Source organism: Gloeophyllum trabeum (genome assembly GCF_000344685.1).
Source record: "Gloeophyllum trabeum ATCC 11539 unplaced genomic scaffold GLOTRscaffold_00008, whole genome shotgun sequence".
NCBI classification, from domain to species: Eukaryota; Fungi; Basidiomycota; class Agaricomycetes; order Gloeophyllales; family Gloeophyllaceae; genus Gloeophyllum; species Gloeophyllum trabeum.
Genome location: NW_006920417.1, coordinates 629,297 through 644,083, shown reverse-complemented (window position 1 = coordinate 644,083; position 14,787 = coordinate 629,297). Strand labels below are relative to the sequence as shown.

The 14,787-nt window shown below is 51.3% G+C and overlaps 6 protein-coding genes across 6 annotated transcripts; 4 read left to right on the top strand and 2 right to left on the bottom strand.

Moving 5' to 3' along the window:
- Window positions 1-69: 69 nt before the first annotated feature.
- GLOTRDRAFT_77237 (uncharacterized protein) lies at window positions 70-595 on the top strand (the record flags this gene model as incomplete). Its single annotated transcript, XM_007868705.1, has 3 exons — window positions 70-179; window positions 236-267; window positions 331-595. 3 exons carry the CDS (start codon window positions 70-72, stop codon window positions 444-446), a joined length of 258 nt encoding a protein of 85 aa, XP_007866896.1. The 3' UTR covers window positions 447-595.
- Window positions 596-603: 8 nt separating this feature from the next.
- Window positions 604-1,786, bottom strand: GLOTRDRAFT_43638 (uncharacterized protein; the record flags this gene model as incomplete). Its single annotated transcript, XM_007868507.1, has 2 exons — window positions 604-675; window positions 734-1,786. Coding segments are annotated over 2 exons (1,125 nt in total), but the record flags the coding sequence as incomplete, so codon positions are not given.
- A 388-nt stretch (window positions 1,787-2,174) lies between these two features.
- GLOTRDRAFT_77235 (uncharacterized protein) lies at window positions 2,175-4,631 on the top strand (the record flags this gene model as incomplete). Its single annotated transcript, XM_007868704.1, has 10 exons — window positions 2,175-2,561; window positions 2,628-2,803; window positions 2,857-3,197; window positions 3,248-3,426; window positions 3,478-3,648; window positions 3,700-3,804; window positions 3,858-4,171; window positions 4,227-4,316; window positions 4,368-4,495; window positions 4,543-4,631. Coding segments are annotated over 10 exons (1,980 nt in total), but the record flags the coding sequence as incomplete, so codon positions are not given.
- A 2,804-nt stretch (window positions 4,632-7,435) lies between these two features.
- Window positions 7,436-10,262, bottom strand: GLOTRDRAFT_129967 (Metalloprotease; the record flags this gene model as incomplete). Its single annotated transcript, XM_007868703.1, has 15 exons — window positions 7,436-7,531; window positions 7,586-7,727; window positions 7,799-7,928; window positions 7,986-8,065; window positions 8,115-8,207; window positions 8,261-8,308; window positions 8,356-8,590; window positions 8,650-8,736; window positions 8,787-9,081; window positions 9,137-9,331; window positions 9,392-9,523; window positions 9,575-9,595; window positions 9,655-10,002; window positions 10,054-10,059; window positions 10,113-10,262. 15 exons carry the CDS (start codon window positions 10,260-10,262, stop codon window positions 7,436-7,438), a joined length of 2,058 nt encoding a protein of 685 aa, XP_007866894.1.
- A 441-nt stretch (window positions 10,263-10,703) lies between these two features.
- On the top strand, window positions 10,704-12,244 carry GLOTRDRAFT_42690 (uncharacterized protein; the record flags this gene model as incomplete). Its single annotated transcript, XM_007868440.1, has 4 exons — window positions 10,704-10,944; window positions 10,997-11,487; window positions 11,573-11,972; window positions 12,030-12,244. 4 exons carry the CDS (start codon window positions 10,704-10,706, stop codon window positions 12,242-12,244), a joined length of 1,347 nt encoding a protein of 448 aa, XP_007866631.1.
- An 883-nt stretch (window positions 12,245-13,127) lies between these two features.
- GLOTRDRAFT_129965 (uncharacterized protein) lies at window positions 13,128-14,777 on the top strand (the record flags this gene model as incomplete). The annotated part of the gene is made up of 6 exons (XM_007868702.1): window positions 13,128-13,394; window positions 13,456-13,625; window positions 13,694-13,765; window positions 13,821-14,284; window positions 14,339-14,350; window positions 14,410-14,777. The coding sequence occupies 6 exons, from the start codon at window positions 13,128-13,130 to the stop codon at window positions 14,775-14,777; spliced, it is 1,353 nt and encodes a 450-aa protein (XP_007866893.1).
- Between the last annotated feature and the right edge of the window lie 10 nt (window positions 14,778-14,787).

Below are 14,787 nucleotides of genomic sequence, written 5' to 3'. Positions count from 1 at the left end.
GTGAATGACGCGTACACGCGTTTGCCTTGAAGAGGGTGGCTGTGCAGCGCCTATCTAACAAGTTCTTTCATGTCCTTTGCTGGTTTCGAGGACGATATTGGCGGATGGGGAGCCCCTGTGGAATTACCCACCACTGGTGACATTGTCAAAGATGCTATGAGGAAAGAGCAAGTGATCAAGTGCGCATTATCCCAGTTGGATAGCTTCGAGTTCGGATGACAGAACTCGGTGACAGGGAGATAACGGCAGCGCAGGAGGATTTGAGAGGTGCGTTAGCGACATGACTATTTCATCTATGCGAGTCTTCAGCGTCGTTTGTTTCGTATGTAGCCCTGCTGTCTCGTGTGAAGAGCGTCCAGGCCGACGTAGACAAACTGGCGTCTGGGAATGCTACACTACAGACATACATCGACAACCTGACACTGCAGATGGCAAAACGACGGTGACTTCGTTGCCTCTGCGCATGCAACGTTCCGGCGTCTAGGGCGGACTGCGCATAGTATGTACGTGTACTGTTTAAGGACGTGATCCAGATGTACTGGGGAGGATGTCGTCCTGATGTATGTAACCTGTCCTGCTCAGGCTAGAAATGCGGTACCAGCCTCAGTTGATATACCTGAAGTTTGAGACAGACCTGCCGCGAGGAAATTTGTCGGGCAGGATAGGGTCCTCAGGCTGCCGCAGATGCCATCCATTCTCAGTGCCTCCACTACAGTATAAGAGGGTGACTGACCAACAACGCCGACAGACCGTCGGAGGCGAGAGTAACGCCTCGCTCTTCGCACATGTGCTGCAAAAGCGGCCATTCCTCGTACCCGCGTATATCCTGGTCCCCTGTCACAAGCCACAGTGCAGGGAGGGTCGGTATGACTTCTAGTATAGGCCTTAGAGCGTGTTTTGGAGTCTTCTCCCAAAATGGCGTGCGGAAGCTGAGATGTTCCACTGATGGTGGGAGGTCCAGATCCCGGACACTTGCGAGTTTGTACAACACAACTTCCTGCAGGTTGCTGCAGGCTCGGACCAGGGCAGCTGTACGTTTGCCGTAATCAAAGAAGCGGATAGAACGGATTCGGGGTCCGTGTCGGGAGAGGGTATTCACGAGATCTGGTCCAGGCAGCTCGCGTAGGGTCAAGATTTGGAGGGAAGCCTCTGAACGGGTCAGGAACCAGGTCGTAATCTCCTGCGGTACATTCCGACTCAACGTTAGCTCGTATAGAGAGAATCCGGGTGGCTCATCGGGAGGTGAAGCGATGAGCTCCGAGCTGAGGTGGAGAAACTTCACTGAGGGCCACACTGCGAGCAGTTGGTAGATGATGGGCGACTGCACCCCTACTCCTATGGGACGAAGCGCACGGACGTGAGGTCCAGTAGACTGGCATAGTTCCATGAGCTGTGCGAGAACGGTCTCTTCGAAGGCATACATGCCCACTGGCGTGAAGTTTAGTTCGTATAGATTTGGACAGTCGCGGAGGATGGTCACAAACACCGCAGGAGTATGCCACTCGGGTGAGGGGCCAACCCATATATCGAGGCGACGAACGTAGCCTCCCAACCGTCTACCGCGCTCTGTGGACGGATCTAAAGCCTCGCGGAACGCCCGACTTTTGCAGTTATCGGACCCGCTGCAGTCATCGGGTAAGGGCACGTTGTGGAACATCAATTTCTGTGCTGCAGTAGTCCACAGGCTGTGAACTAAGGTGCATGCTGCAAGGGTAGGAAAATCCACGCGCCCGTCTGACTTGTAGTACAAGCAGGATAGGATTTCGAAGATCAACTCGGGAGGTAGTAGCAGCACCTGAGAGGCAAGTATCAAGATATATGTTTCTTAAGCTGTGTGTTCCACCCACCGATGCAGCGCTTTGTGATGGGAGTTGGAGCCCTCCCGGCTTGGAATCGCAGTCACAATTCATCCTATGATAGGACGATGAGATAATAATTAATATTTTTTGTCTCCAAAATTGTTCCTATGACCACAGAGTAGCCGTAGAGCTCACGGGCTGCAAGATTTGCCCGTAGTGTAGAAATTGTATGCGATTCAGAAGAAGGTGCGTCGGCCAACGCGCGTGACACTCCCCTTCACGTGCCTGTGACGCGTCTCGTCACGATCTTTCTAAATCGGCGCTCATCGCGTTTCTCCGCCACACCTGGCATTGCAATTCTCTCTCTCATAACTCATGGCTTGCCTGAACAAGCTTGCAATTCGTGGAATAAGGTCGTTTGACGATAAACAGATATCAGTCATTGAGTTCTTCACTCCAGTGACTGTGATCGTCGGGCCAAATGGATCAGGAAAGACTACGGTTATTGAGTGTCTCAAGTATGCGACGACGGGAGACCAACCTCCGAATACTCGTGGCGGCGCCTTTGTGCACGACCCTAAGATGGCGAATGAGAAGGAGGTCAAGGCTCAAGTGAAGTTACGTTTCAATGCGGCGAACGGGACACGTATGCTGGCTGTGCGCAACCTCTCAGTGACTATGAAGAAGAACAACACTATGACTATGAAGACACTTGAGAGTATTCTAGCTTTGGCGGACAGCAGTGCGGAAAAGGGTGGGAAGGTGAGTAGGCCCTAGTACTCCGACAGCGACTCTACTGACACTGAACACTCCCTTGGCACTCCACAGAGAGGCGTCATATCAACCAAGTGCGCTGAGATTGATACCGAGATACCTCATCTCTTGGGTGTTTCCAAAGCTGTCCTTGAGAACGTCATTTTCTGCCACCAAGAGGATTCGTACTGGCCACTTGCAGAGCCCTCAATTCTGAAGAAAAAATTCGATGATATCTTCGAGGCCACAAGGTGGTGTAGTTCACCACAACCATTGGAATTCCTTGTTAAGCATATGGGCGTAGATATACCAAGGCGCTCGACGCTATCAAAGCTCTGCGTAAGGAACGTGTGGCCGAGTTGAAGGCTGAGAAGGAGCGACTTGAGTCTTTGTCAAAGGAGAAAGCTCACGCCGATAGGCTGAAGTCTCGTCTATCAGACTTGACCGCCAACATCGCGTCCAAGGAGATAGAGTACGACCGGACAAAGAAAGAGTATGAGCAGCTTGTCCTCGCGAACAAGAAATTCTACGACTACGCCACTCAGTTCCGAGAATTGTACCTCAAGATTGAAAATCTGGAGCAGAACAGAGACCGATACAAGAGTGAATTGGAAGCCGCGAAGGAGAACGTACGAGAAGTCGAAGGTCTGTTATATACATCCCTGCCGTTTGCTGTTTATCGAAATGGCTTGTAGGTACCGAGGAGGAGCTGCAAGCCCGCCTGAACACGTTCGCCGACCATATAGCGCAGCAAAAGGAGCGGGCTAAGCAGGAAGAAATTAAACGGCAAGACCTTGAGGAGGAACTCGCGGCCGCGAGAAAAGCGCATGTGCAGCTCATCAGCCAGCAAGGTAGCCTTGTCGCTGAGCAGAGAGTGTGTCTCCATCCCGTTGTCCATGTTAGCTGTATTACTAACTTCGAGAAGGCGCAAGAACAACGTCTAGCCGATCGCGAGGAGCTCGTACGTGAGCTTAGCACCAAGTACGAGCTGAAGGGCTTCGACTACTCTCCCCTGGAAAAGGAAAAGGTGGCGGAATTTACTTCGCGACTAAGTGACCTCCTGAGGCGAGAGACCATGGAGGCCGAGAAGATCCAGGTAATGTCAACCATATTCGAATGTTGCGTGATCTTATTGTGAATTGTACAGGAAGAGGCGAATACTAGGAACAAGGAGTATCAGGAGCGATCACGGCAGCTGCACGCAGACTTGGAGCGCCTCAGACAGATGAAGGCTACCTTGCGTAATCAGATCGTATGTTACCCTTGCGCTTGCTTGCATCCGAGTGGTTCTGACACCCTCGATAGTCAACCCTTCAAGCTTCAATAGCCAGCAATGAATCGCAGCTCGACGCTTCTCAGACCATCAATGCTGAACTCCGCGGTTTGTCCACTGACATGGAAGAGAAGAAGACTCGCCTAGAAAAGCTGAAGGCTGACATCAAGAGCAACAATTATGATGAACGTGTAGCGGAGAAGTCGACAAAGATTCGCAGTATGGAGGACCAGAAGGAGGCTCTGAGTCAAGAATTGAGGTCATTGAGTCTGCAAGCAGACATGCGAGCACGACTAGATATCAAGAGGACCGAAGAAAAGAGCAAGGCGGCTGAAGTCCGCAATATGTGGGTGTCTCTATCTTCCTATGATAGAACTGGGGCTGATGTTAGCTCCTCCTAGTCTGGAGTCCCATAATGCCAAATTCAGAGCCCTCACTGGTGCCGATGCAAATGCTGCTACTATGGAGCGAGAGCTTGAGCGAGCATCTATGTACGTATCTATGCCCAGATATGTCCACAGGGTTAACAAGGCGCCGCACAGCGAGAAGGACCGAGAGCTCATAGAGCTCGAAACACAACATAATGCCGCGAATAGGGATCTCCAGCAAGCCCAAACAACTCTCTCCACTCTTAAGGTTCAGCTGAAGACGAAACGCGACGAGGTGAAAGGTATGCAAGTCAAAATATTCTCAGGCCTATATCACGAACTTGTCTAGTCCTGGAGAAGAAGTTGAAGGAGGGCCTGGATTTACATGATAGCGTGGATGCCGCCATCAAAGAAGCCACCATTGAGCTCAACATGCGAAAGGAGTTCGTACATGATATAATGTGTTCTTAGGGTGACTCACCATGAGTGCCATGTAGGACCGGTGGGACATTAACCGCCACGAGTCAAGTCTGGGAGATGTTCCTCAAGACCGGAAAGACGAAGAAGGTGTGCAAGGCCTGCAACCGTGGCTTGGGAGAGCATGAGCTGCCCGGTTTCGAATCATACGTAAGTTTGCCCACTATCAGGGTGCATATGACTCTGTACGTTGCACATCAGGTCAAAGAGCAGATGAAGAAGACGTCCGCTCAGGCCATTGCACAAAATGAGGATGAAATGAAGGAATGGGAGGAGGAGCTTGCAAAACTCCAAGAGTTAGCCCCTGTGGAGGCCTCTAAGAATCGGCTGAAGAATACGGAAATTCCGGATATAGAGAGCCAGATTAAGGACTTAGAGTCTAAGATTCCGGATCTGAGTGAGAAGGTTGACAGAGTGAGTACAAGGAGCCCGGAGCCATGAGTGTATAACTCATGTCCGCAGGCTTCGTCTCTGTTACGGGAGGCCAAAAAAGATATCAAGGATATCTCTATCATGAAGCAGCATGCCAGTCAAGTGTCAAGGAACCAGAGAGATATCGAACGGCTCAAGCAGGAGATAAGCGAGATAGAGACCAATCTCTCGGCTACAGGATCCACGAAGACCGCTGACGATGTGCAGCTTGAACTTGACACGATAGCGGGGGGCATGTACGTGGAAACCGGACCTCTGTAAATATCGAGCTGAACTGAATTATTCAGTCGTGCGCAAGAGCGAGAGAAGCAAGCCTTATCGACCGAGAAAGAGCGTCAGATTACTGCTTTGCGAACTCACGAGAATGAATTGCACTCCATGCAGCTGCGCGAGAAGGACCTGCAGAACGAACTCAAGGACAAGGAAGCCCTGGAAGCACGGACGGAGGGCATGCGTAAGGAGATGGCAGAAGCAACTGCACGCCTGAAGGTGACATCAGTGGCTTTAAATGTTGAATATGTCTCTAAGCTTATTTAACCAGGAAATGGACGGCAAGATTGCTGAGGCTCAAGCACCCATCTCTCAGCTCGAAGCGGAGTATCAGGAAGTTCAGAGTGGCCTGAATGCTAAGTTATCAAGAGCTCAGCGAGCGACTCAGGATCTGAACAAGGGCGTTGATGCTCTTGAGATGATCAATAAAACCATTGACCGGTACGTGGCCATTACACGCCTGAGGAACACCGGGAAAGTTTCATGAATATAACAGTTATATACGAGACAAGCGAGGTCGGCAGCTGAAGGATTGTGAGGAGAAGATTGAGAACTATCAGGCGGAGATTCAGGAACTTGGTCTTGCTATCGAGAAGGTCAGAGACGCGATCAGCGCCGTTGACAGGGAAATCAGCGATGCCGCGGCCTCTATGGCAAACCTACGCGAGAACGTCAGAATTCGCAAGTTGATGAGGCAAATTGATGAGACACAGGCCGAAATCGACTCCTACGATATGGAGGCCGTTGCTAAGTCTCGGCGTAATTTCGACGACAAGTACGCGGCAGAGAAGGAAAGGGAGACGGAAATGCAAAGCAAGGTCGGTGACTCGTCTATGCCGCATATGCGCGCCTGACAATTGTCGGCATTAAGTATGCACACCTTGGTGGAGAGCTGAGCTCCCAGAGAGCGCAATTGAATCAACTCGAAAGCGATTTGAAGGATTTCAAGGACATCAATAAGAGATATACCGACCAGCTTATCAAAGTCAAGGTAGTTTTCGCAAACAAATCCAATCGCTCTTGCTTAACGTACTTGCAGATGTCAGATATGGCTAACAGCGATCTGGAGAAGTACGCTAAGGCATTGGACAAGTAAGAAGCCACCTTGAACGCCATTGCGATGTCACTGACACACGGTAGTGCGATTATGAAGTACCATTCGCTGAAGATGGAGGAAGTCAACGATACCATGCGCCACCTATGGAATAAGACATATCAGGGCACAGGTACGTGAATAGTTCAATACTGGGCCGCGAAGTGCCTAACCATTGTTAAGATATCGATGGTATTAAGATCCGATCTGAGAGTGAGGGCAATGCTAGTTCTACCAGCAGGAAATCCTACAATTACCGAGTAAGCGTTGGTACCTGGTCAGCTGCATGGAACACTCAACAGCTCTACTTAGGTCGTCATGACTAAGGATCAAGTGGAAATGGACATGCGTGGACGGTGTTCTGCTGGTCAGAAGATGCTTGCCTCCATCATCATAAGGCTTGCGCTATCTGATTCTTTTGGTCAAAATTGTGGCATTCTGGCCCTTGACGAGCCCACCAATGCCTTGGACGTGGAGAACATCGATGCGTTGGCTGCTAGCCTGGTCGAGTATGATCCATTCCATATATCTAACGTTCCTTCGTTTACGCGATCACAACAGCATTATCAACGAAAGAAAGAACCATTCTAACTTCCAGCTCATAATCATTACACACGACGAGGGTTTCCTGCAGAAGCTGGGTCAATGCGAAGTAATGGAATATTACTGGTGAGTATAACGGATGAGTAGGGGAATATATAATGACTGATATTGTCTAGGCGAGTCTCGCGCGATTCAAGGCAGAAGTCCGTTATAGAGCGGCAGCGCTTCCATTAGACGACGGACGCATATCCCGGTTTTTGCCTTTATCGAATAGTTTACTAGAATGTATGCGAGTCTTTGTCACGACACGCTTGATGGTCCCGGCACCTGAGATACTGAACAAGTGGAATTTCGACGACTCAACTATACTACAATTGACGTGGGGTGACTCGATAATACAGGTTGAATGATGCAGTGAATATCAGTATTAGAGATGAGCTCCCGCTTGGGTATTAACCTTTCCCATACTATTGAAGATTTCCTCCATATATGCATCCGCTCGCGGAGGGCGACCCAGGAAGTCCTAGATAAAACGGGGTATGAGCCCAGCGTAAAACACGATAGCAGACACGCTCACCTTCAGCGAATCCAGTTCCTCCCGACTTCCCCCGGGGCGAAGGATGGCGTCCCGGTACTTTCGACCTAGCTTGGGGTCCAAAGGATCCTTCTTGAATACCGTCGCATACATGTCCGCCGCGAATACAAGCGAATACATATATCTAGGAAATGGTTGACCACAGACGTCAGGTATACTCGCTGAGCGCCTCGTAATATAAGCAACAGTTCTCACCCGTAATATCCGGCATCATACCCTCCGGTGATGTGTGCAAAGCTAGCTTGACCTGGTTGATGTTTACCGCCTTTTACCAATGATACCGACTCCCGCAATTCATTCCATAGCGTAGTGTAGTCAGCAGGTTCTGCAGTCGCGACCCAGGTTGAGATCACTAGAAGGATAGGAAGAACGGAGAGTTTACCTTGGTCGGTGTGGACCTTGATGTCGAATTTACCGAAGAATATCTGCCGCAGATCAAATAATCCCACGTTGGCGTATCGACTGCGGGAGAATGAGAGCTATAAACTCGACTACGAATATATCCTCGCACCTCTTAATGACCTTTTCGATGAGCTCAGGCGACAGCGGCTCTTTCTTCTCGAAGTGGCTGGACATCTTCTCCAAGACTTTGGGCTCCCAACACCTGAAAAGTGCACAATGAGCCAATGCTTGGCGCGCGAGTTGACTCGCAGTCACCAGTTTTCCAACATCTGCGAAGGCGCTTCTACGAAGTCCCTCGCGACACTGTGAGATTGTCAGCTCCACAATCCCTTCTGCAGAAGTGGACGAACCCTAACCTAGTCCCGTGAAATCGCTGGAACTTTGTCCTGCTCAGAAGGCCGTGGAATACATGGCCCATCTCATGGAAGAAGGTCACGACATCGTCATGTCGCATAAGGGCAGGACGGTCCGGTGTGGGCTTGGCCAGGTTCGCAACCATAGCGGCCAACGGGAAGTGGCGCTTCCCGTCTAGGCGGTCATATCCCGGGAGCAGGCCCCAGACGGCTGCGTGAGAATACTTCGACTCTAGACGGCGCGAGTAAGAACATCCATAACATGTAAAACAGGCCTTTAAGAGTGCTGACCTCGGGGGAAGAGATCGAGGTAACAATACCCGATGAAACCAGAGGCATCCTTAGCATTATTTTCCCAAACTGAGAATTGCTGGACCTCTGCGAGAGGTTGTCAGAAGTACTTCACCCAGAATCCCATACAATCTCACCGGGGTGCCATGTCTCCCCTTCAATCTTCTCAAACTTCACACCAAGGAGGTTTTGGTAGATCTCCAGAATAGTCGGCACGACCACCGACACGGGAAAATACTCCTTGACGAGCGAGTCGTCCAGGTCCAGCGTACGCTCGACGTACTTGCGATCGTAATACCGGTAATCCCAGATGTAAAATTCGCCATCGTATGGCAGCCCTTTGTCCGCATGTTCTTCCTTCTTCAGAGCACGAAGACGCTCAAGGTCTTCTAGTCCAATTGGGCGGAGCTTTTGCTCCAGGTCGTTGAGAAACTAGTAACATAGTTAATGCAATAAATGATAAGGACCTCCATAATACGCGACTTACGTCGATGACATTCTGCGCAGACTTAACCATCTTGACCTCCGTGATATAGTCAGCCCATGTCTTGTAGCCGAGAAGTCTGGCAATCCTGCGACGTAAATCCAGTGCCTTGGATAGGAGGGGCTCGTTGATTGCTAGGCGGGCGTCGTAACTCTCGTGCGCTCGGCGACGCGTCTCTGGGTTCTCCGCATATTTGAGCTGTACATAGTAATCCAATGTGAACGATCGTTAGCAGATGTACAAGACTGCGATACAGACCACGGGGAATATGTCTGGCGTCTTGTGGGTGACGTCGTAGAGGTCCTTGCCATCCTCAGTTCGTTTGGTGTAGCCGGATACAACGTCAGCCGGGACACCCTTGAGTTCTTCAAGAGTGAACGTAATGACGCCCTAAGATGACATTGAGGTTAACATATTCTCTCGATATAAGGTGTGTTGTACTTTTTCCTCGTTAAAGTTTTTCTATTGCTCAAAATCTTAGCTACCGCGCTATGCACATAACGGTTACTCGGTAAGCTTACACTAAAGTCCAAACAAGTCTGCGAGAGGTCCTTCTGAAGCGCCTTGAGTTCATTCCGTTTCTCCTCAGGCAGCGCCAATCCAGCCCGTTTACCGTCCAGAACCATCTTCTCGACCAGCCGCTGTTCCTCTGCATCCAACTTTTTACCGGACTCCTTGATGTTCCGCTCAGCATTCTGCTTAGCTTCGAAGACATCCAGTCTCATGTTTGACTCGATGGAGAACTCGCGAGCCCGGGCCTCAGCCTCATTGGATGCGTCACGCAGTTCCTTCGAGGGGGATACGTTTTGGTAGAAAAATAGAGGTTCTAATGTGGATTCCAGTTCAGCATCGTACTCGGCAATGGTACGCTAGCTGAGGCTTTAATTAACCATACACGATAAATATCGCGGGCAACCTACGAAGACCTGGTCAGGGGCGTTAGATCAACATGGATGCTCAATGAAAGGTATTGGCTCACAGATTCGAAAGTGCAATCCTCAGGCTTCAGGGCTCCAACCCGGTCCTCCATAGCGCGATACCTATCCAGAGTCTCCTTCGTGATTCTCTTGATATCCTCAGGGGAATGCGTCCATGATGGGGGAGGTTGAGGTGTTGTGATAGACGCCATACTGCCTGCAGAGGTTGTAGAGAACAAGTCAGAGACAACAGAGTACGACCTCGTCCACTGAGAGAGCTGTGAAAGGCGGGGGGCACGAGCAGGAATTTCATTATAACTTCGGAAAGACCCAGGCAGGGCACATGACAAGGATATCGATCTCCAGTTCAGTGCCAGGCCCGCCGTCAGAATGCTCCATCCCACCAGAGCTGGCCTTCGAGCGAGGCGACGAGCAGAGGCCGTCACGACATTCGCCATGCAAGTTGGCTTATAACCGGCTTGACCTCGTACGTCCGACGCGATTTGTTTTCTCGGGTACGGAAAACCGCGCACTCGGCAAACTCGTGCGGAACTCAGACCGGTTCGGTTTGTGGGCTCCGACAGACGCTTACCTCGGTCGACGATCTGAAGCTGCTCTGAAAAGCTAGCCAAGCCTCAGCGACGAGGACCGAAATGGCGACGCTTAATCTCAAGAACGTCAAGACACGACCTCATCCCACTGCGAGAGACACCGCCGTTGCAGTTCGGCCGTTGAGTGCGGGGGAGACCATAGTATCAGTACCAGCGTGGACCACTGCTCTTCTTATAAGTGAGAAGGGTCGACGCTGTGACTGGTGCGGTTGTCTTCCACTGCCAGGAGACCCCCTCTTGAAATGCGGCGGGTGTGGATCTTACTGGTATTGCGGGAAGAAGTGTAAGCACTGACTGTATGCTCTTCGCAATCGGTTCCATCCTACGTCGTGCAGGTCAGCTACGGCAATGGAAAGCCCATCACAGATCCATATGCAAATACTATGCTAGGTATACGGCTTCAGCAGCGTTTCAAGGCCTTCCGGACGAGGAGAAGGTCGATGCCGTCCTGCTGTCACATACCCTGGCAAATCTTCATGAATCCCCTGCCGAAGATCCAGCTCGGGAAGATGATTCGTCGCCGTACTCTGTCTTCCAAACTCTGATTGAATACACGTCGGTTGGGTACAGCGTACCTCCGGTATGCGGGAAAAGCACGTCTATATCTCCGAGCCCGGAGGCTTCCAGCCTATATGCGCGTTTCGGCAACAACAATTTTGTGTTGCACTCTCATCTCACGGCCTTCGCACATGGAATCTTCCCGCTCACGAGTAGATTATTCAACCACTCTTGCGTCCCGAATGCAGTGGTAAAATACAAATTAAAAGAGGCGGACCTGCCGTGCATGGAGGTAGTAGCTATTGCGGACGTTGCGGAAGACGAAGAGGTATGTTGTCAAGAATCACCAACAGACCCTACCGTTTTTCTCTTTCAAGGCCCTACCGGCCCTTGACATTGAGACGCCTTCTTAGATCACAATACCATACCTAGACCCAGCTATCCCGCTAGACGTGCGTCAGCACCAGCTACAATCAAGGTATGGCTTCAAATGCAACTGCGTCGCGTGCACATTTCAGCGGAAGATAAACCCGGTCCCTTTTCCGTCTCCCGAGGACCTCAAGGGACTGGAGGCCATCTTACGCCAACGAATCCAGTTAACCGGAGTGCATAGTCATGCTCTATCCAGTCGATATCTCCTCCCGCAGCTCCCTCCGGATCTGTTCCCGCTCCTGCATGACTCATATCTTCCGTCGCTCTCTGAGGCTTTCAGCAAGACCTCTCACGACGGGGAGTATGCCCTGGCACTAGAGGCGGGTCTGACGCTTCTCGGGCTGTATAGTATGATCTACCCCCGAAACTACCCGCTGATAGGTGAGATGATGACTGAACACTATCACCGCCCTGGCCCGCGCTGATATGTGGATGAAGGGATGCATGCCCTAGAGCTGGCGAAGACAGCGTGGAACGCATCCATCCAAGGCGTACCTGGCAAGAGCGAGGACGCTCGCTTGAAGGAGGCGCGGTCCTATCTTGTTCTCAGCCGCGAGGTACTGGGAGTGCTAGGGCCAGAAGGAGACCCGGGCGGGCCCATGGAAGAGATTAATACTTTGACAGAGCTCTTGCGGGCAGATGGACCAGCCTGACAATCCTTGTGCGTGTCCATCAAGTCTGATGCATGGAGGTGTCCTTGGTGGCGCCCATCCGGCCAATCAGAATGCACTTAGATTGCACTCGGCATTATTGCCCGACCATTCTAAACGTCAAATCAGTTGTATTTCGGCAGAGCGTGAGTGATAGATTGGCTGTTCGCAGTCTTTACGGCACCTTCCTGCAGCTTCTGCAAACCCTTCCCACTGCGTGCGCTTGGCATAGATTTCTGGCGCACCGGGTTTACGACACGCTGATTCGTCCAGCTGTCAAACGAACTGTCAACCTCGACACGGACAGAGCATGTCCTTAAGTAAATGGCCTTGTGGCATACCAATTATCCCACTCATGCTAGATGTTGTCCATGTTCAAGGCAGTACTTATTAGGATGAGTGGATAGAACCGAGGCGGCGTTAGAGGGGTACAAGAAGCAGCTTCGAGCCCCATTGCACGCTGAATCCGGGTGGAAGGTATCACGAAGAAGATCATCGTACTCGGAGGTCTTCAATCGCTTGGCCGGACGTCGGCCTATATAATCCTACTCTTCCTCCTCTAACGCGCGTCTGTAAATCAGTGAGCTCCTGGGTTTGCACCCACACCTGCCAGAGAGTATCAGCCTGATTGCGAGGCGGGCGCACAGGAGGGGGGAACAGCCGCAGCAGTTTTTGACTCCTGTACATCCCTGATGTCGCTTACCTGAGTGATTTTAACTCGCCTGGAATCATCGATATCGAAGCACCGGGCGCACCTACCCCGCCCGTTATATAACGTTAGTACTCGGCCTTGTGCGCAGGTACTAGTAGTGGTCTACCACGTACCTATACCACCTTCCGCTCCTTTTCGTTTTCGATTTCATGCCAGGGACTTATATTGCAAGGAATGCCGCCTAATCCCGACTTTCGTTTACCCACACACGCCCGACGCTCCACCGGGGGCACAAAACTCGGGAGCATCCACCTCAGGCGGGGGCAGAAGAGCGGCTCGTACCAGGGCATCATCCCGTTCGAGCGGACCGCTGTTGTGGTCATCGCCATTCTTTTCTCGCTTCTGTTTATCGTTTCCATTTCGCTCGCGTTCGTCGGTGCGGCCGAGGAGGAGTCGTACTTCAAGCCCATCCTGGATGAAGTGGTCGCTTCCAGTCCTGGAGTGAGGATTTCTTTCTGCGCCGCATCTCACCTGAGCAACGCTGACAGGTGCGCGGCTATAGATTGTCTTGCTAGGGGAAGATGTCGATGTCGATGTGGACGAACCTAGTGTTGGCGTACGATGGTCAATCATCGGCTGTGGTGAAGGTAACTTCTTGAATGGCTCAGAAGGAATGCATGGAGTATTGCAATGCGGAGTACCCGCTATTCCCCTGGATATTTACGTCGACGGGTAGGATATGATACGAAGCAGTCACGCAGCACACAGGAGCTTACCTAAAATTACGTCCCCGTTTTCAGAGCTGAAGATGCAGCCGTCAAATATGACCCGGATTATCTTCCTTGGGTGGGTAGCACCGGACAGCGGCGCATGTGAGTCAGTTTCCTGGTACTTCGTCCGCTGTTAATAATATTCACAACCGAGTAGCATCCAGAACTTGTACCAATTCGACAGCGACCACGTACTCGATGTCCATGAAGCCCGTCTCTTCCCCTTCGACAACTACTTCCTCACGAGCACACTCCGAGCTGTTAACAAAGATACCGGAGAGAACGTACCGATCCAGAAACTAGCAACCATCGAGCTAACGTCCAACTTCTACATTGTCAGTTCCGATGTGGAAAGCTACGTCAACATCACCGATGGCAGCACGACGACAGTCCCGAGCCGGGAGATCGATCTCAAGATACGGAGACCGACGGATGCGCGGACGTATACGCTTGCGTTGTTCCATGTCAACTGGATGTTGGCGCATGTCACGCTAGGACAAGTCTATCTGGCTTGGAAGAGCCCGCAGATACCCCTGCTCAAACGCCTACTTTCGGTCTTCGCGATACTATTGATCATACCACAACTAAGGAACACAATGCCTGATGCACCTGGCTTCGACGGTATGTCGTGACAATCCCGGTAGTAATTCTGATTACTGAGATCTTATTTCATAGGTATACTACTAGGTGCTTACCTTGTCGCCCCGTACTCTCATCATTGCTGACCAGGCATCGACGACACTTAGATAGTATCGGCTTCTTTCCACAGATGATTCTCTGCAGCATATCTGGCGTCGTCCTGATGCTCATGCTAATCAGAAGAGAGCCTACGGAACCCAGCTCTAGTCCCCGGGAAGTGAAACCGCCTGTCCAAGAACAAGACTATGCACAAGTGCTATCAGTGCCCGCGACGCCTCGGACTCCTGCTCCAGAGTACTCGCGCTCCCCACCGCCCAGCCCGCTAGGAGCATGGGGAAGACCCTTCTCGTCATTGTTGACGCTGAAAGACGAGCTCTCTCGAATCAAGGAGGAAGACGCCCGGTCGTCCGCTGTGGTTCCAAAGAGCAAGCACAAGTCGAGCCATCGCCAGTCACGGACGTTCTTTGAACCGTAGAAGAACTCAG